The sequence below is a fragment of the Psittacula echo genome, assembly GCF_963264785.1.
Source record: "Psittacula echo genome assembly, chromosome: 1".
Classification (NCBI taxonomy): domain Eukaryota; kingdom Metazoa; phylum Chordata; class Aves; order Psittaciformes; family Psittacidae; genus Psittacula; species Psittacula echo.
The window spans coordinates 11,973,040-11,994,827 of record NC_137735.1 but is presented as its reverse complement, the minus strand read 5'-3'; the positions used below and the strand labels follow the sequence as shown (position 1 = coordinate 11,994,827).

Genomic DNA, 21,788 nt, shown 5'->3' with positions numbered 1-21,788 from the left:
GAACTGTATCATTACCAATAATGTGTATTTTTTTATTACAGGATTTGTCATAATATGCTAGGCACTTTCTTTCCCTAAATGACTTTCGATTTTAGTTTTAGAATGACTCTGATCCGTGTCAGTTGCATAAAGTATAATTATCCATGTGTCTGTGAAGCCGTATCTGGCTTTCAGCAATATTTTTGTGGTATGCTAGTGGTGTCACCAGTATTGAGATGGATATACCTGATCTTGGCTGCAAGATTTACAATGTGTTCATGCTGTGATCTTCCTTGTTCTTTAAGTAGTTGTTTTCCTCTTGAGTTGAAATAGATACTCATCCTGGCCATACTCAGGGAAAACCAAAACCAGCAAAACCCAAAACTGCTTAAACTGCTGATGAGCTTTTACAGTATCTACATAAACGTTGGGCACTGGCCTAAAATGGAACTTGACAAGTCCAAAGGTGTGCTGGCATGTGTGCTGCTGCTGCTGCTGGGGGGGGGGGAGGTTGTGACCGAGGACAAGGCTACATCAACATGTTAAACCCTGTTAGAAAGAGCTAGGAGCATAAGACCTAACCTGCCATGGAGCCCTGTTGGTGTAATTATCCTTGGACATATCAAGGAAGCTTTGTCACGTATCCAAGGGCCTCTTTTTCAGTCAGCAACCTACTTATTGTCCTTACTTTTAGAAAACCAGCCTGCAGTTGGTTTGTAGGAACACCTATGTGATTTACTCCAGTTTGTTTCAAACTTTTCTGCTGAGATACTTGAGTCAGCCTGACACTTTCTTCTTACTTACTTCTGCAAAATACAGCCTCATTGAAGAAGTTATTTCTACACAGCAGCTAGAGTTTCACAGACGATGCAGTTTACAGGTCTAACTGTCACATGGAAGAGTATAATCATTTAGAGGTAGCACAATAGGTCAGAAGTGTCATGTCTGCCTTAAACCTGATTTTTCCTTAGCAAGATTATATGGGGTGTAAATCAGGAGGGCATATGGATCTCTGTTTTTAATCAATAAAAAAAAAAATCATATGCATTAAGTCGGACAACCATCAAAGTCACTAGAACAGTGGAAGCCTCTCTCTTGCAGACTTATTTAATGGTGTTTTTCTTATCTGAGTCTCTGTATATATAGCACACTTAAATAATGAAAAATGTAACATACCACTGAAATACGTGTCAGTTTTCTCCGACTCAATCTGTCAATGTTTTTTGTATTAAGAATTAAAACCAGAAAGTGCATGTTCAATGTTAAGAATATTTTGCTGTGTTTCAGTACCCTTATGTGTTTCAGTATTCCTTTTATCATTCAGACATAATCAGGGAGGTGTCCTGGAGCTTGGACAGGAATAACTGCCATGTAGTATTTCAAAGACATGGTTGTTCATAAAAATCACATTCCTCTCAGATAAGAATAATAAATTCTAACAGTCTGTACATTTATAACCTTTAGAAATCTTTGATATTTTCTAGGGTTTTGTTTTCCCGCTTTCTGTATATAGACCATTCTGATTTCTCTCAAGAACTGTATCAGCCAGCAGCAGCAATGATTTGTGAGTAGATGTTTGGTGCCTCTTCAGTACCAGATGATCCTTCTCTTAGGCCTCCTTAGATGTAAAGTTATATAAATATACATGAATATTTCTTACTTCTATCATATGGGACATTGCAATATACAAGGAATCTGCTGTGAGTGGAGATGTGTCCAACCATGTGAGTTGGACATTGGTCTTCCAGTGGAAGTTTGTCATTACATGAAACTTTCCACTACTTTAAGGCCTTCATCACCCAAGTTATCTGAATGCTAGGTAGAAACAAGTACTTGTGTAGTTTTCAACAGCTGTAAGAATATGGGCTTTGTCATACCTTGACTATTAGGGTACTACATCCGGTATTATTTTCTTGACAATATATAGCATCTGATGTGTTAAAGATTAGTGAAATGAATTCAGACCAATTTTACATCTCACTATAAATGAGGGTATGTGTCTTGCTGATACTGGCTGGTTGTGCCAAGAATATTTTACTGGGCAGATCTTTAGCAGATGTTTCTTATTTAATTTCAGTTGACTGAGGTTGGTAATACAGCCTAAGATTTTTATTTCAGCTTGGTAACTACAAATATTGTCAGTCATAATATTTTCCTGTGCTTTGTAAAAACATTTTTTCCAGTGCCTCTAGCAGCAGCCAGATCTTCAGTTCCCAAAGAAGCATTATTTTTACTCAATGAAAATGTAAATGCAATTAATTTAATGAAATGTCTTATGTATTTATATTTAGAGAAGTTCAGTAGGGACTGAGTATTTTAAACTGTTTATGTTAAGATCTTATACTGTAGATTTATAAGCAATATATTAAAAACATCTTCTAGGCTTTATTTGTTTTTGAAGTGTTCTGGACCATCCCTTACGTATCTTTGCAGATTTAATGTATGAAATGTGGTCTTTCATGGAAAGGTCATTGATATCAGTGGAAAGTGTATACCGCCATCTCTTGTTTCAGGAACACAGAATACTTTCTTCCCATCTGTGATATAGTGTGGCATTTTCTTACCCCCTCCCAGCCGTTTTCCCGATTTGTTTCATTTATCCTTTTGGAAACGAAAGTTGACTAATCCTTCATAGCAGTTTGTCTTGTCTTACCATCTTAGAAGGCAAAAGAAACTTCCTAGAGAGATGGTTGATGCTCCAAGTCTGTCAGTGTTTGAATGGACAATGCCCTTAATAACATGCTGTAACTTTTGGTCAGCCCTGAAGTGGTCAGGCAATTGGACTACATGATTGTTGTAAATCCCTTCCAACTGAAACCATTCTATTCTATTCTAAAAACAAACAAACTAAAAAGGAGCTGTAAGGCTGCAGATAGATTTAAATATGATTGCAAACCAGATATATTATGGAAATTTGTTTAGTTTTATTTGATTGATTTGTCATTCAAGTTGAAATGAAAAAAAAAAAGAAAAAAATACTGTTCAGAAAATATGTAAATATTGAAAAGAAACAGTTCATTAAAAATCTTTTTTGATATTTCAAAGAAAAATCAGGAAATATGGATTTTATGATTAATAAAATTAATCCTAAGTCACACTAATTTTAAAAAAAATCATTTTTATCAACATTTAGAAAATAAATCTTTTATTTCTGGGTAAATACTAGCGAAGAAGATTCAAATCCTTTTTTTTTTTTTTTTTTATTGTGGACAGCTTTAATTTTGAGAAAATTCTTCTGCTTTAAAACTAAGAAACTTTGATTTCCATGACTTCAATTACAGATCTACTGCTGCATACAAACTGTAACTGGCCATGCAGTGTTGCCCTAATGTAATGATTTGTGTTTAAGTGATAATATAGTACCCATCCTTTATGAGTACTTTTTCCAGTTCTAGGTGTATTTATAGGAGGGAATGCAAAAAGATAAGGCATAGCACAGCCAAACATTAAAAAAATAAACACCACATGGTATGTAATTGGTTTTACATATCAATCCCATTTTTAAAACAAGAGTGATGAATTGTGTGGTAATACTTGAGACAAAGAAAGAGTAGTGCAGTTTGGCATTCCTCTGGCTTTGCTGATATTCTTCACAATCCCCAAGGCTTTTATGCCATGTAAGTTCCTTCTGACTGCTCAAAATAGTAATACGTAAGTGAAGAATAGATTGTGAATCAGCTGTCTACACCAGCACAAATATACCCCAGAACACTGAGTCACGAATCAGTAATTACCAGAGAATTAAGCCCAGCACATTTCCTTTATGAGTCTGTCTAGAGCCTTAGAAATGCTTTATCCTTGACTTGCTAGGGTATGGAATCCTGTACTATGGGTATCTGTTACTCTTATTTTTAGCTTTAGGTTCTCCATTTCCATGAGAGGTGAGAACATAAAAATAAAAAATGACGAGTTTATTTGGGTAGAGCAGTTGTTCTCAGGGGACCAAAGTTCTGTTCTCATCATGAAATCCCATACGAGTAATCAATCACAGCTGTACCCATTAATGTCAAGTGTAGTGGGTTCCTTCCTATTCAAGTGTCAGATGAAAGAGGAGATTTCAGCAATGTTACACCCTGAAGGAGAAAGAAATGCAAAGAGGATTTCATTGAGCCTTTAACATTGGATTTTTTGTGAAAGGTTCTTGTGTGGGCAGCCAAGAATCTGTGTGGGCAATCATTCTTACACTGGGATGGTATTTGTTCTGTTTCTATCTGTGTGGTGATGCATATGACTGTATTGGGTTTGCGCGGCAAGGTTTGGTAGCAGGAGTGTTCAGGGCTTCTGTGAGAAGAGAATGTCAAACAGAGCCGGTTCCAGTTGGCTCCGAGACAGACCCATCTCTGTCCAAAGGTGAGCCCATGAGTGACACTGGTGATGCCTTTATGCTAAAATATTTAAGAAAGGGTGAAAAAGCTGTGCAACAGCTTCTGGGAGAGAGGAGTGAGAATATGTGAGAAACAGCCCTGCAGACCCCCAGGTGAGTTGAAGAAAGAGGGCAGGAGGTACTCCAGGAATCAGAGTAGAGATTTGTCTGCAGCTTGTGATGCAGCCCATGGAGGTCCATAGCGGAGTAGATATCCACCTGCAGCCCGTGGAGGACCTCAGAGCATGTAGGTGTGCCCTGAAGGAGGCTCTGATCCTGTGGAAAGCCCATGCTGGAGCAGGCTTTCGTACAATGACTGGTTTAGGGTCACTCAAAGACTGACCAGGGAAGATGTTAGCAAGAGCAGTTTTATTATGATTTATAAAGGCACAACTAAACAGAATTTGATGGTAAGGTTCACTCTATTACATATTACATGGGTGAAGCATAGAAAGACAAATTGAGGTAAAATCGAGCTAAAGATGATTGTGTCAGAGACTGAAGGCACAAAGGGTAAAGGACACCCTTCTGTTGAGTCATGAGGTTCAGAACAGACCCCTTGCTTTCTAAACTGGCAGAGCCTAAATGTAGCTGGATCTAGTCTTAGACTTGGTCAGTTGTATTCATATGGAAGTTTACAAGCATCATTTAGCAGCAGTTTGCAGTTTTAAGGTGGACCTTATTGAGTGTGTCAGTAGAATTTACTACGATTGCTGTAACAATCTATACATGCATGCACACATACAAAGACACATAAAAGTATATGTGTTAAAAATTCCCCTTGAATAAGTGAAATATTCATGTTTGATTTCTCAGTGGGTGAAGGCTGAATGTTGAGGAGTGGGGTATTCACGATGGAGAAATCTGTGAAGGACTGTCTTCCATGGGTGGGACCCCATGCTGGGGCAAGGGAAGAACACAAGGAGGAAGGAGTGGCAGAGGCAATGTGTGATGAACTGGCTGCCATCCCAATTCCCTATTCCCCTGTGCTGCTGTGGGGGGTAGAGGTAAAGAAAGGAGTGAAGCTGAGCCTGGGAAAAAGGTAGGGATGAGGGGAAGGTGATGTTTTTGGTTTGGTTTTCTTTTCTTGCTATCTTACTCTGTTATTTATTGGCAGTAAATTTATTTAATTGATCTTCCCCAAGTCAAGTGTCTTTTACCTGTGATGATAATTGGTGAGCAATTTTCCTGTGCTTATCTCAACCCAGGAGCTTTTCTTCATATTTTCTGCCTCTGTCCTGTTAAGAGTGGGGAGTGATAGAGCGGCTTGCTGGGTACCTGATGGCCAGCCGAGGTCAACCCACTGCAATGACAAACACTCCAGCTCTGTTTGGATAAAGGTGGCAGGAAAAAAGCGTTTAAGCACAGGGAGGAAATAAGTAGCAGCACACACTGGCTGCGTACGGCATTGACTGAATCACTGAAGGCGAGTCTTTCAAAGCAGATGCAAAGATCTGCTGAAACAATCAGTCACAAGCTTGTATGAATCAAATCATAGTTTTGTCTCCCTCAGTTCCCAGGTTGTCAATACCATTTTAAACTACTCAGTGAAAACATTTGCATGCTTTTGCCTTGCTTTCTAACCAAGGCAGTGCTCTTCAGTCAATTGCCAGAAATCAGCCAATATAAACTGGGAATTTTACCTTCTGCATAAACTTAATATTCAGAGATTATGAGAGGGGCAAATTGAGGAGACTGTCAAGTATTCAGATGGCTTTTGATTGGAGGCTCCTGCATATCAGCGAGCAGGTTTCAGATGTCCTGTTTGAAGGTGTCTCTTCATTATTATGCATCAAAGTGAACTACATCAAATATTTAACAAAGAAGAGGGATCCGTTGGAAGTAGAGAAAATACGTGTCCGTGGTGGGCTGTACTTGATTAAGTGTTTGCAGGCAACTGTTCCCCTACAAAACAGGCTTGGGCTACTAAAAACAAAGAAAAAAGTTTCCTGCTTGAAGTAAAATTAAACCATTATTACCATATAAGGGACGGATGCTTATGATTGATATTTTGAGATGTGAAGTGTTAGATGTCAATGGTAATTTTTGTTCACATATGTTACATAAATATCAAATTTCAGCGAAGTATTGGTTTTAATACTGCATGCAAATAGAATAAGAAAGTACTGGAGCAGTTTGTGAAGACAGGTAGCTAAATAAAATTGAAAATATTGAAATAATGGCAAAGGTCTCATAAGTCGAATTTTTAACATGAAAATTCTAAATTATTAGAATTTTAGTATGGTTATTTAAAAATATAAAATACCTAATGGTCATATCATAGGGTATATATATAGGTATATATATGTATATATATAGGGTATCATAGGGTTGTTAGCCCACTCCATTGCACCATTTTCATGCTGATGTAATGCTGTTAAGGAATTACCTGGTGAGCACTAATGCAGAGAAATTAAGGTCATACAACAGATAATGTTACAGAAGAATCTCCCTTAATTCCAAAAAAGCATACGCATAATAAAGGGCTCTAGTGTCCTTCAGGAGACAAAATTCAGGCCTGAATGGAAACAAAGATGCCTTGATTTCTTTTGCTTCTCATTGTGTTTTATTAGATGCAGCTTTATGACATAAATAAGGTTAGACATGCACAAACACTGCACTGGCTGAGGCAGTTTCACCTCTGCACCACCAAAAGGGGGCTATTTTGCTGCTTTTTTTCCACAGGATTGGAGCACAACTGCTGGCATGATCCGTTGATTGAAGTAAGAGAAAACTAATCCCTCCAAATAGTTCTAAGATTACATTCTGCAGGACTAGTTTTCCCAAAAGGCTCAACATGGTGTCAGACAAGCATCAGGGAGATAATAGAACTTGTGTTCACAGGAAAGGGAAGAAGCATATTGAGGCTGCCTATATTTACACTACCCTACAATCAAGTTGGACTATTTTAATTCTGAAGTGTTGTAACCATGCTGTTATGTGATCTGAAGTGCTGGCGTGCTGCACTTGCGTTAACCAGCATGGTATATTTGGTCAAGAGATATTTCTTTTTCTAGAGGAAGAATTCTCTGATCTTAAAGTTAGTCTGAATTTCATTGGAAATTTTAATGGTTGAATGTAAAACACTAAACCAGCCTAAACCAGAAGACCCTAAATTCAGTGACCAGACCTCCTTTACTGAGGTAAAACAAAGGAAAGAAATAAATAGTCCCAGACTGCAGAGATATGAACATTTTCATTGCAAGCTACTGTGAGAAGTGGGGGAATTCTAATCAAGCCAAACCAAAAACCCTGCTGAAATTAAATAAAAATAGTTCCTGAGAAAGTTCTTATTCTGTTGGGGGAGGAAGTTGATGCTAAAATGTCAACTAAAAAGGAAGAAGCTGTTGGCTTATCAGGGTCCGTTGAGTCTATGCTTTATAAGACAGAATAAGACCTATCCTAAAGCCAGCTGAGGAATAGTCAAGTCAATTGTGCTCGTGAATGGATGTATGGGCACAATCCTAACACTGGTGTAATGTGTTTATGTTGTGGTAAGTTTGTAAATGAAAACACATTAAAAAAATGTCTTACATTTCTCCCTCAACATGAAAAAAACAGATAATTGAGCCTTCCTTTCAAGTGGATCATTTACCGTATGTGTTTCTGTATGTACGTTGTTTGCTTACAATTTTTAGAAAACTGTAGTGATAGGACAAGGGGTAACGAGTTCAAACTTAAACAGGGGAAGTTTAGATTGGGTATAAGTATGACGTTTTTTACTGTAAGGGTGGTGAGGCACTGGAAGAGGTTGCCCAAGGAGGCTGTGAATGCTCCATCCCTGGCGATGTTCAAGGCCAGGCTGGACAGAGCCTTGGGTGGCATGGTTTAGTGTGAGGTGTCCCAGACCATGGCAGGGGGATTGGAACTAGATGATCTTAAGGTCCTTTCCAACCCTGTCTATTCTATGATTCTATATTGCATGGGTAGAGGGACCTAGACTGTGTTTCGCCTGCATAGTGCCATATGACTTTTCCCTTGGTTCATGATTTAAGCACAAGTGAAACAACAGTATTGCTTTAAGTAGTTTGCAGAGTCCACTGAAATGAGTAAATTAGTTTATTCTTCAGGGATATAGCTTCAAGTTCTCTGCATTTCTTATACACTTTTCTAAAGATTTTCTTAATAGGCATAGTAGATGGGGGGGTTTTATCAATAAAAATAGAAAGGACTATTCCTAAATGCTTGTAAAGATGTGTAAAGGGGCTTTGGAGTTTGGAAACTCTGCTCTATAGCTGATATTCAAAAGTAGACTACGAGGGTGTAACATCTTCAGTGAGCAAACAAGATTCTCTTCTGTTACTAGAGTAGTGAAAAACACAAAGCATGTTTTTGAAATAATCTGCTTACTTAATTTTTGCCTTTCAGAATTTATAAACTCTGCACTTAAAGGGTGCATCTCAACTGTTACACTTACCTAAGTTAGAGATCTACAGGTATAGCTTAATGATAATTTCTTTTGCAACTTATGGCTTACATCTTTAAATTAGAGAATTCCTAATGCTGCAACCTGGCAGGTCCAATTGGACAGCTGAGGTAGTGAAAGAGAAGCAAGGCTGGGGACACAGAATGGGGTGGCTTAATCTGGCAGAGCAACGACAAGAAGTGCTTGTCAAACTGCATCATGAAGTTGTTGTACTAAACGTTTATAGTCAATGGACACTGTGAGAGGTGATCCAGCTGGTTTAGGAATAGAGGACTTACCTTTTGAAACTGTTCTCATGGTTAATAAAAGGTAGTTTTAAAAGGGAGGGGTGGGAGAAATGCCTGAACTTCAGGGGCAAAGAGGTATTGCTTTTTCCTGGCTGGGCTAAAAAAACCCTTCATTATGATTTATTCACATCTACTCAAATGAAAAACTAAAGGAGAAAAGTGGTCTGGGTTGGAAGCTTTCATTTTCTGTGTGTATAACAGCGTTCATTAAAATAGATCAGTTACAGCCTCTTGCACTAAAAGATTACACTGGAAACAAGATTAGAGGCTACTTATGCCAGCCGTCACAGTTAGGAGGAACACGGTAGACATGAGATTGTTATCACTGTAAGCTGTTGAAAGAAATATGAGAAGGTAAAGATATTGACAAATAAACTGTGCATATGAAATCATGTGTGATAAGTTATAGACATAAGAGGTTATTTCAGAAGTACCCCAAAACTATCTTTGCATTATTGATGCTGATCACTGCGTCAGGCTGAGACTCAAAAAATTTCAACCCTGAGTTTCTGTTAGTTGGTGATTCAGCTGCATGGGGCCCAGCACAAAAAGTAAAATATTCATCAAACGTAATTTTCTTCCCTCAGAATGCTGACTGCAGTTGTTTGGTGTTGTGAGTGTCTAGAAAAATATATAGAGCACACGCAGCAAAAAAGTTCACATCCCTTGTCTTGCTCATATCCATTCTTATCAGATCTCGGGGAATAGAACATCTTCTCTGGCTTAATGTGTTGCCTGCAAAATGCTAGAATAGTTCGTGTTTCAGGGTCCAACTTCTTGGTGAATGCAAGATTTTTTCTGAGCATTTACTAAAAAATTCCCACTACAAGTTTCCCTCACATCTTGTGGTTTGACAGAGTCTCGTCCTTCCTCCTCCCCTTCCTTCTTTGGACTCATCGTTTATCTGATTAGGGAAAAAAGAGTCTATGTGATGATTTCTGGTTGTTATGCAGTGGAAATCATTCAGCCTTTTCCCCCTGGCCTGTGTTCCCAAGGAGCCATCAATTACTGAGTCTGAGTTTCAACTCTCCTCATAAATCAATCCTATTAAAATCATTAAACAGTGATGTAATTTCAGTCCAAAGTATAGCTTTATTGCATTTGATTATCAATAATTGTATCAAAATGATAATTTTCTCTTAAGTATTTTAATGGGCTTTTTTAATATCTGCATCCAGCTGCACTTTATCAATCAATGTGTCTCCTTTGCATATCTTCAGCTCACATCTGCTGACTCAATGGACTCTTACCATGCCTGTGAAGAGCGATGTGGTTGTGCTAGTGCGGCTGGATTCTGCTTTACTTAGTGACAGAACAGTTGTCAGCTCAAAACTTTCTCTGCAGAATCTGCCCAAATAATGATGATGGAAGGGCCAGAAAAAAGTGTAGCTGGGGCTGTCATCCCCAAGTAGGGATGGAAGAAGTCCGGAGGGTAGAAAACTCATCTTTTGGCTTTTATCTTATGTCGTCTTGGCTTATATCATCTTTTGAGTATATTTGACATGGGAAATATTATGAGAAAATCAGCCTATATTCCCATTACACCTTTTCTTTCTTTCTTTCTTTGCTTCCTTTCTTTTCTTTCTTTTTATCAGAGTGGAATCTTCTCTTGAATATGCTAACCAAATTATACCAATTTGTTATGAAAGCTGCATATCAAGTGTAAGATATTTCTAAGAATGGAATCTCAGTCCTTTTTAGCACTAAACCTTGTAGTCTCAAATGTCAAACGTAATTATAAAAAGATGCTTTTGCTCTTGCCAGTCAGTGCATGTGAGTATGTGTGTATTAGTATGTGTATATATATCTCTCAATATGTTTCTCAATTTATGATTATGAAGTTTTGTTTCCAATTTTGTACCTATTTCATTTCTGCAAGTGATCCTATTTGTATGTATATTTTAGTAAAAGAGATTCTGAAGAAATCTGAGAAAAAACATAATGCCAAGTACAGAAAAAAATAGTTTCCATCTAGATGTTAGTAATAGGACATTATAAATGAGGTTTATTTTAATTTCCTAGCTAGAATGTTAAAGCTGGTTAGTATGAAATCCTCTTTTCTTTCATCCACGTAATTTCTATTCTGTAGCTGGCTCTGCATAACTTGATTATATTATGTTCTCAGGGCTGTTGCTGGAGTTGACGGAGACCCAGATTTAGTTCATATGGAAATCCAGGACCCCAGTGGAGGTATGCAAATGAAAATGTTATTATCAATTGATACCCTAGTGTATAGTCATTTCTCTTTGGTTTAGAGCATACTTTTTGGATTGTTTTTAAACCTAGTCAGAAGAGAAACTGTGCGAGTCAGATTCATTCTCTGTTTATCAGTAGTCAGCAAAGCTGTCCCGTTATATAAAAGTATAGTATAATTTCAAATTTACTTGTTTTCTGCTCTAAGACAAATTGACGTCAAGATGCTATGCTCTGTTGAAAATGTCCATTAATAGTGCAATTTATTCTGGCAGTTAAACATTGAACATTTTTTTCCTGATTTGAAATAAAACTGGCAATGCAGTGTTAGTTCTGGGCAAGAGTTTGTTAAAGTGAATGGTTGCATGTGCCAGTCCATCTGCACTAACCACCATCTCCCAGAATTTCTTCATGTTACAGTATCCATTTATTTTCAAGAGGAAAATAAATGAAAAAGAGATTAGCATTCAGGATGTGCTGTACTAAAGAGTCACCACGTTTCCAAAAGCTTGTACAGTTTCTTGTTACCAGTGTACTCTTGAAAGATAATTTAATTCCTTGAATCAGATCATCTAAGTTCTTGTGCACTCTTAAAAATGAGTAGTAAAGAATGCACAGTTTGACTTTCCCTGATCCAGAAGCTTTTCTTCATTTCAGTCCTATTAAAAAAATCCAAGTTAAAATGTTAAAATTTGGATGGCAAGGTTTCTAAATCTTTTACCACTGAGATTTCTGAGACATAGTGACTCCTACACAGCCCCGTCAGTTGCTCTGTTTAGAGACGGTGTAAGAAGATACTTCAGGAGCTGGATGGAAAGTATCTTTTTTATTGAACAGAAACAGCAGAAAAATTAAAACTCTCATAACTGTCTGCTGGCTGGGTTCTCAACAAATGGATTTTGGGCACCTGTGTTCAGTACATGCACTGATTTTAGTGAAAAGAACTTCTTTGTGCTACCTATCTGATGAAGAGCTGTGGTCCTTGTCATGTGCATTATGAATAGCTACAAGACTTTTTGATAGTCCACTGTTGTGCTTGCTCAAATATCGTTGTGGTGATGATTTGGACATAAGCAGGAGAACTTAGATTGACTCTGGTTGTCTTTTAAATAGATACTGATTTTAAAACAAGTATTTGTATCTAGTATACTGGATTATCCTTCTTTAATTAAAAGTCATAAAATGTGGAATGCATTTCTCTATCACATTGCAAAAATAATGAAGGATACAGGGATGCATTATTCACTCCTTCATACTTTTTCTGGAGCATGGGGAGAATTGGTGATCTGGACGCAGGATTGTGTATATAACATTTTTCTCACTGCACTTTGGAAAGTCACTCAAGTACATTGTGCTCAGAAGCTTGTGACAGAAGGTGAGCTGTACAAGGAGCTTGCATCTAGGAGAAGGTCTCCGGGCCACAGCTGGTGTAAGGTACGATTATTGGCTCTGCTCTCTCTGATAAGAGCATTGTGCATCAAAGAAGCGGTGGTGCTGTTCTGACAGCCCAGGCAGAGAGGATATTCCTCGTCCATTGCTAGCTGAAGAGGAAGACAGAGGCCATAGCCTCCAGTGATATAAATCAGTCCAGGCTTTTTCAACAAGGTATTAACTCTGGATATAGAAGTCTTGACCCAACAGAGCAGTTCCAGTGGTCTGTTAAAAGCGTGTCTTAACTTTCCTACAGAGCTTTGAAAATAGCCTTTAAAATTCTGCACGCTGTCTATTAAACGGAGTCTGATTCTGTTCTCGCTCATCACAATTTTATAACACGGTTGATATATTGATTTCAGTTATGTTGTGTCAGGCTGCTATTTCTCCAAGTGAATAATACGTCTCTGTGCATAGGTTAAGTGAGAAAAGAGGCTCCTATTATCCCCACCCATGAATGTCTCATTCATCTAACCCCTAATCTCTCTGGACCAGCAAAATTTGGATAATAACAGGCTGCCTCCCAGGAATGATCTGAAGTGTAAGCAGTTAATATATTCTCAGTTCATTGGAGATTGAAAAACTCTTGTATGAGGGTTTAATATAATAATTTTACAACTAACTCACCTGGCAAAGGCAGCAATTCCCCTACATGAATAACATTTTATACTGCTTGCTTCTTCATCCCTTGATAGCCCTGTCATATGTTTCTGTCTTTCTTCCCTCAGGTTATCGCTACATCACTTGCCAGATTCAGAATTGCTCTGATAAGACAATGACAGTCCAGTTTGCTGGTGGCACTGATCGGGATTCCCTAACTGTGCAGGATGACTACATATTTCTTCAGGTACTGCCACTTCCTGGAGACACAGCCCATTTTCAAATTCAAAATTAAGATCTTATACAATGCAGCTACAGTGTAATTTAGTAGCATGGAGAAACCTGCTCCAGAGTATAAATGATGATTGATAAATTTTTACATGGAACAAAGCATTTGTTTATCAGTCAAAAAATCCAAAGCGTCTTTAATTTGTGTAACCATTTGCCTATTTATCTGATTGATTTTATCACTAATTTAGCTTTAATGGTATGAAAATTTCCAAGTGGATTGTGTGGTTCAAAGTTACTTTTTGTAAATATGCTTGTGTTTTAGGCAAAGCACAAGCCTTTTGTTCTTAAGCTTCCAACCTCTTATGGGTCCTTTCCAGTACTTCCATAGTACAAAGTTCTCTGAGAAAAGCATCCAAGGAAAGCTACTGGGAGAATAGCTTCTTCTTATGGATTAATTTTGCTGGGAAAAAGCTTACATGGTTGTGCTTAGGAAGCAAAAGAGTGAGATGGCCATAGCTGAGGAGCTTAGAGCAACTTAGAATAGAATCATAGAATCATTCAGGTTGGAAAAGACCCTTAAGATCATCAAGTCCAACCATAAACCTAACGCTGCTAAGTCCACCACTAAACCATGTCCCTGAACGCCATGTCTGTACCTCGTGATGGTCCAAATCACACTGGGATTATTTCATTCCCAGACTGCAGGATCTGCATGCAGAAAGCTGGGCTGGAACTCTGTCAGCTTTATGGCACCGGTACAGCTCAGGCACACTTGAAAATGTTAAGAGTATGTGCTTGGGACTCATGATTTGAATCTGTCAGAGCTACAAACTTCTCGAAGAACAGTTATGTTCTCCCTGTTTTTTCAGATTTTATAAGGGAAGTTGCTTGTGCTTTCCTTAGTGGTTGGCTCTCGTTTTTCCCTTACTTTGGTATGATTTGCTTGTTGCAAGGCTCGTCTACTTACTGACTTTTGCAGGAAAGCAATATCATGGCAAAGGATAGGTCTCCCCACCACTGCCATGGTGTACAGAGATTGACGTCTTTGCATCTTAACCCTCTTGTGGCTGTTTCTTCTAAGAGGATGTGCAAATTAATAGAGACACAAAATATCTGTCTTCCTCCTTTTTGGCACAGAAGTTTCAAGGGCTCATGTGGTTTAGAACATTTAGCACCAGAAAGAAACAGAAAAATGGACTTGAGAAATATGTTTTGAATAAAAGTAAGCATTTTTCAGCCCAGGTCTAGCACTTGTGGGACTTGCTTTGCTCAAAGGTATTTTTATTTGTGGCTCCCCCCCAGACACACTGTAAAATCCATTTCATGGTGTGTAGATGGTGTGAAGTGCTTCTCACCATGTGAACTTCCCAACTGCTGTGCTCAGCAGAACACTGGCTGCTTCCTCTTCAAGCATTTGTTTTGCCAGATGCGTTGTATAATTGCATCTCAAGCTGTTGTTATCTCATGCAGACACAAAATGGAAGTGTAACCTGGAAAGGTGCACATAAAGTAATAGCCAGTGGCTACTAGCAGAAGGATGCCATTGTTAACGTAGTCTCCGTAGATCTGAGACATGTCAAGGCCAGTAAATGGGATGTGCATGTATTCCACATAAAGGGGAAATATCTCTAGTCTTTTTCTTTCAGACTTATCTGCAGCATGTAACATAAATCTTATTGCTAAATTGGTGTACATTTAGCCATATCTATATTACTGGAGGATAGAAAATAACTCTAGGATCTTATAGTCACATCTGAAGTGCGACCACCCCTGAGGTGTGATGCAGGACACTACTTGCCTGTTCCAGTGGAACCACACAGGAGCTGCACATCTGACAAACAGCACACTTCTGAAATCATGTGGCAATTCTTTTATCACTAGACTAAAATATTGCTATATAAGTTAGAATATTGCTTTATAAGTTAGAATCAGACTAGGGACTTCTCTAAATATCACAGCAATATCTGTCAGAAAGCAGATGGAACAGAATCATCTGTGAAAAAGAGAGCAGAGTTTGAAACTCTCTTATTGTCCCTGGCCTTGCTCACATCCTCTGAGCTGTGCAGCTGTGAATTAGTGTTGCAGGTTTGCATTGCTAATCCTGGTCCAATCTCAGACTTTCATGATATTAAAGGAGACCTCAACTCCGTTTCTTTAGTATGTCTATACCCATGAAGATCAGGAACTTCCTAATAGTCATTTCCAGTTTGCACTGATAGTCAGACAGCTTCAGAGGTGATTTCAGTAGAAGGATTAAAGCTTCAATACTGTTTTTAAGCACAGACCAGCCTTTAATGTCAGTGAGACTAGACATGGGTCACTGCTTCAACTCTGATTCTCTGCTGCCTTGTATCATCTTGAGTCATTTAAAATGAGTGACATTAAAAAAGCGCATAATGAATAAAAAGGATATGGAAAGATGTATAAGACTGCTATTTAACACTAATTAAATAAATGGTGAGGCTTGGTTTAATCCATCATTTACCAAATCACATTTCTAAAGGGCATCACATTCTTTCTAGCACAAAAAAAGAAATTGATCTAAAGAAAGAGTGAAAATTATTACAATATTAAATTCTTTGATATCTTTAAAATATTCAGTCGGGTGGACCTGCTGTCATGCATCAACTCTGTTTTTGCCAAGTAAAGACAAGTTTACATGCTTCAGGATAAGCTGTCTTCCAAATCAGGTTCCCTTTTTAAAAACAAAAGTTGAAGAGAAAAGCAGTGAGATTGGGGTAGGATTTAAAATGGATTTCCTAAGTCAAAGGAAGATGAGTTTGTGCTTCTGTTCCACAATCTGATTTGTCATGGACAACCAGAGAAAAAATTTGGACATTTCATTTCACTTCTTCCATTTTCTTTTTTGACCCATGCATTCCTGCCAGGAACCCATTCTTTATGAATTTAGTGAAAAAGAACATGAAAAAAAGTGAGATATTATTTACCAAAGGCTAAAACCTTTGCTAATCTCATCTAATGGTGCTCAAGAGGCTTAACTGGAAATGTGCCAATGTATGTACAACCACAGATTTTGATGTTATGTTTCTGACTAGAAAAACCTAGTGAGGCTGTTGGTTGAGTATTTTCATCAATGTTAATTAGAATCATCCTTTTGGTACTTTGGAACAATATTTGCAGTGGCAACATGGCTTAACATGACCAATGTGTCTGCTATTATAAAGAGGAGAAAGGGGCTAATGGGTAAGATCCATACAGCGGTGTACCTTTTAATGTAGTCTTTCTTTAGTGAAAATCTTCATAAGGCCTCAAGTATTTTACGTAAAACCTAATTTGTCTTCAGTTGCACATGTGCAAGAAGTTGAAATACGTGGTTTAATTAAGCATATAATTGTGTCTTCAGGACATATAGCTGACTTTCAAACTGACTGACCAATGTATTCAGAGTTGCATCATTATCTTCCATGTGACATGTCAGCATCTTCCACTGGCAAATGTTTTACCCTGTATGGAAAATATTAGTCAAATACAGTGAATTATTTACGTACTGTTAGTGTGATTTAGCCTTTTGTGTTGTGCTTTGAATTTTGTTGCTAGAATACCACTTGCCCTTGAGTTACCTGGTGTTCATGGGCTGTGTGCCTCTTCCGTACCTCTTACCCGGAGGGTGCTGCTGTCTGGACTTCTACAAAAGGGCAAAGATGTGGGAGGCCAATGGGTGCAGATATACAAGTGAGGACTGGGGCAGTGAGATGCTGAAGTCTCAGGTATCACTCAAGACAGCTGAAATGGCAAAAGAGGGATGTAAATCACTTTTTTCTTCCTAAAAAGGAGGAGAGGAAAAGAGTTTGAGTCTGTTTGGGGTCTATTTTGTCACAATTTTGATTTATTCTCTTAGGAGTACATTGTGCAAATTCATATCATGCAATAAAAATAATAGCCATGTATTTCAGTTGCAGGTTAGAAGGTCTGCAGGTTAGAGAGTCTTCCATCTCAGACTCTTTAGATTTAACATAAGCTATCACCGAGTTCAATTTTTTCCTTTGTTATAGACAACATCAGCAAATCGGACCAAGTATTATGTCTCTTACCGTCGAAATGGCTTTGTACAGATGAAGTTGCCAAAATATGCCTTGCCAAAAGTAAGTATACAATTTTTTCTTTTTATTTATACAGTTGTCGTCCTCTCCTTCTACCTAAACTAGTTTTGTTCTTTTCTTTTTTAAACTTCATTATTCTGAGATCACAGTTTCCCTTGTAAGGATTTCTGAATCCTGATTGTGGTATATTCTCAAATCTACTGTTCTTATTTTTATTCTAGCAATGTAGTAGCTCATAAACTGTAGAGGGTAAGAACATATGCTAGCTTATTTGTCATCAGATACACAGCAGTTTCTGAACTTCGCTTCCATGAAGCAGCGCTACACACCCAATGGCAATGTAATGAATTTGAGTGAGTGATCTTTCAAGAATCAGTTACAGTTTCATTCCACGTGGCGCTTTCTGGTATAAGCCTGAATAGCAATATAAAGAGAATTTTACCAGTTGATGGTGCTCTATTTCATTAAAGAATCCCAGTTTGGACTTTAATTACTTAACAAAAGCACAAGGATTGTTGAGAGGTTCATTCAGTCTAGCATATTTTTATAGTGACAGGGTTTCTGTATTTGCATAGTAAATTAGCATTAAAGCACAGATAGATATTTACAGATGGTCTAATTAATTAAATTGAAATTTTTTTTTGCACACAGTTTGTTTCCTAACTTAATTTATAGTTAGAAGGCTTCTGTAATCCTGAACTAAAATTACTTGGAATTTTTAAAGACCCAGCTGGATAAAGCCCTCAGTAACCTGCTTTGGCCTTGCAGCCCACCATGCTCCTGAGGTTCCTGCCTTTTCATGTGATACTGTGTGATTCTGTCACTTACTTAGCAGAGAACTAAGACATGTTATCTTTGCATGTCTTAAATTCCACTGTTTTAATTCATTGTTCATCTAATGAAAAGACAGTGGTTATTGTTGATATTGTTCTAAAACAAAGAATGTGCTTAATAGGGTTTTTTGATTTTTTACTTTTAGTCTGAGTCCAAATGAACCAACTGAAATCTGGTTTTAAATATAAGAGCATCTTAACAAAATCCTCAAATCCAATCCTCATATACTAGTTGAACAAGAATCTGAAATTAGGGTGTTCTAGTAGCACTATAGATGTAGCTATATATTTATCTATTTTGACAAGAAATATATAACTAACAAAAAGTAAATAAATCAACTCTTCCACGTAATTATTTAGGTGTTTTGAAGTCCTTCACAGTAGCCTTTATGCTCTCTTGGGAAGAATTTGTAATTGGGAAGACAGCAGGTGAATATTCATTTTTAAATTTTAAAACATGCCAAACATGGACATTCCAAGAGACCACAGCCCCTGTGTGACCCATGCTGGAGTAGAAGAAAACAAGGAAGGGACAAGGGAGAAAGCAAGGAATGAGCAAGGAGCAGCAGAAAGAAACCCTTCTGCAGATGACCCCTGCACAGCACATTGCCTCACTGAAACAGCTGGAAGAAAAAACAAATTAAGACAAGGTGAAAACAGGGAGTCGAGAGTAGCAAGGGGGGAGAAGAGGCATTTGATTAAGCTGAGCTTAGAGAAGGGAAGGAAGGATGTTTCCCTAAGTGGTTTTTATGCTTTTTTTTTTCATCAATACACAAATTAGTGATGTAAAGTGTGTGTTAACTGGCAATAACTTTAATCAGGTTACATTCCCCAAGCTGCAAATATTTTGCCCGTGGCAAATTTCCTGAAGAAGTGCCAGCACATTAGTGCAGGTGTTGATTGTGCTTTGTGTGGGAAAATATTGCATGTTGGGAAACAGTAGGGCAGAAATTTTGTAAGACCAGGGCATTTCTTCCTTCTGTTTCTGGATGGCCTGTGGAGGAGGAATCTGTACCTTTCCATTGCAGTTGCCTTCTCACACCCAGTAATCTGCTGCATTTGGCCAAGGCAGCACTGTCCTTTCTCATTCTGCTGTCGCATAGAAGATGAATATGCTAACTCAGCCTTTTTGGAGTTGTACAAAGTGTTATGATTATAGATGTTATAGATGGTAGTTCACATTCCATGTGTGAGTGATTACTTCAAGCATTCGGGAAAGTAAATTATTTTTGACAAGTTGGATGTGTATTATACCTCCTTAATGACACATGCCTCTGATTTAAGTATCAATATCGCGGCACACTGTATTAATAAAGGGCGTGTTATTTAGGCTCAGATCTAGTTGTCTGACAGATCAGAATGAATCGGTGGAGGTTGCCAGAACGCAAGAACTATAAGACTGTTGTCCTTATAGGCATCCACATTTGTAATAAGTGAACCTGTGTCAGTTGTGAAGAAGAGCAGCAAATATTATGGGAGAGCCGGAGACAACTGCACACAGTGGGTAACCTAGATCTGTGTCCCAAGGAGCTTTCCTTGGAAGCAAAACCAATTTAAGATGTCCTCCACAGTTGTTTATTTCTGCAGTCCATGATGACCTCTGTTGTGTTTGTGGGACTGCAATATAAATGAGTATAGTGATTTCAATGAAAAATAGCACTGAAAAAAAGTGTAATTTGTTTTTCAGAAGGGCAGATTAAGAAGCATCTGTGTGCAGTGAAGAAGCCTCCTCAAGGGGACAAAATACTGAGTCGTAAAAGCACTTTAGTAAAGAAAGACCCACTTTAGTTGGGAGCTGAATCCAAATTAGAAACTGAGCTCAACTTCTTAATAATGTTGGTGATTATGTATTTGAAACAGTGCCAAGGAAAGTGACGGATATTCTGGGTTTTGAAGTTTTCAAATCATAACTGAGTGCCTTTCTGAGAGATTTCTTTTAACCATATAGAAGTTATTCCCTCCTTATGCATCTTATAAAATAGATGCATCTTATAAAATATGCAGAAATAATTGTTGGTAATTTCTCTGCTTGGAAAAATAGCAGAGAGCAAACTAAAGGATCTAATAATCACTTTTAGCCTTAAAAGCCATTAATCTGCAAAGGGTGTTTAGTTTACTTGGCATATGTTCTTACTGAGTGCATTTCTGACATACTCAAAAAGCGTCAGGCGTAACTTCCCAGTGTTTGTGTCATATGTAGTGTGGATTGTTTGAAATAGTGCTGCATGCTGAATTCTTTGTCTTCAAGAATATGATTTTTGTTTATTTGGGTTTTTTTTTTCCCTAAGCAGATTAACTCCAGGCTTGACTGAATAAATAAATTAGAAGTTAATAGTTTCATTTTGGATAGAGTCAATAGCTAGCTGGGAACAGGATGACTGTGTCATTTGGAAAGGGATGGGTTTGTGTTCTTCCTAGTTCAGGCAGTACCCAATGAGTGGAACAAAAATAACTGTATCTCTTTAGCGTTTTGATGATGCCTCCAAGAGAAGTTTCTTTGGTATCTGCACACAACAGAGCTGAAAATTTCACTAAGAGGGCCTGGAAGCCAGACATCCATTAAAGCAGTGGTAAATGTAAGAGATTTTAACCTCTTCTGAAAAGATACTTTTGATACCTTCACATTACAGCTGAAATTTTAGACTTTGAAGTAAGTAAGAAGCTCTGAAATTTTTCATCTCATTGTACTTCAGTGAGGATCATCTGAGTGCAGTAGAAATGTATCTATCTTCCAATCCATTTTGAACAGAAAGGAAAAGATTCATGTGAGCAAATTACTGATGAAATTTTACTGATGAAATTACTTTGCAAAGAAGCAGGAAATCAGTACATAAGGAGTACAACTAGAACACACGACTGTGGAGTTGCTACTTTTATGGTGGTAGGAGATAAACAGGATAAAAGAATTCACAAAGATATTTCCTTTTTCTTAAGACTGATTAAAGCAAATAGCTTTTGAAAGAACTGAGTCTCAGGGGTTTTAAAGTATGAGACACTGCCCAACCGGTGGATCTGGTATAGGCTTTATTTCATTTTACTCAAAAGAATTGAATGAGGCTTCAAGAAATCTCTTTCCAAGTTGTCTCTGTAAAGTGCTGGATGTCACTGACCAGAGTTTTTGAGCAATGATTGTGTATAGAGACGGAGGACTGTAGCTTAGTCAGAAGATACTACAGGCTGGTCAGGGATGTGTCTGACATTAGAAGAGCTGAGCCTCTAGGCTGAAGGAACAGTGGTGGGCTTTTCAGATACTATTGTTTTGCTGCACAGATGTGTTTCATGGTGATTGTACATATGGAGATAGAATAAACATGTTCACACTGAGCAATTAGAAAACATTATTGATGTCTAGTTTTCCTTTTGATATGAAGAGGTTGAAAATCT

At 37.9% G+C, this 21,788-nt stretch overlaps 1 protein-coding gene across 1 annotated transcript in view; it reads left to right on the top strand.

The window, feature by feature from the left end:
• Window positions 1-21,788, top strand: part of SORCS2 (sortilin related VPS10 domain containing receptor 2) — a gene marked incomplete at both ends in the record, with an annotated part of 556,540 nt that overhangs the window by 455,072 nt on the left and 79,680 nt on the right. The window contains 3 exons of the mRNA XM_080638949.1: window positions 11,181-11,245; window positions 13,408-13,526; window positions 17,524-17,613. Of these exons, the coding sequence (XP_080495075.1) occupies window positions 11,181-11,245; window positions 13,408-13,526; window positions 17,524-17,613 (274 nt within the window). The remainder of the gene's footprint in view (window positions 1-11,180; window positions 11,246-13,407; window positions 13,527-17,523; window positions 17,614-21,788) is intronic.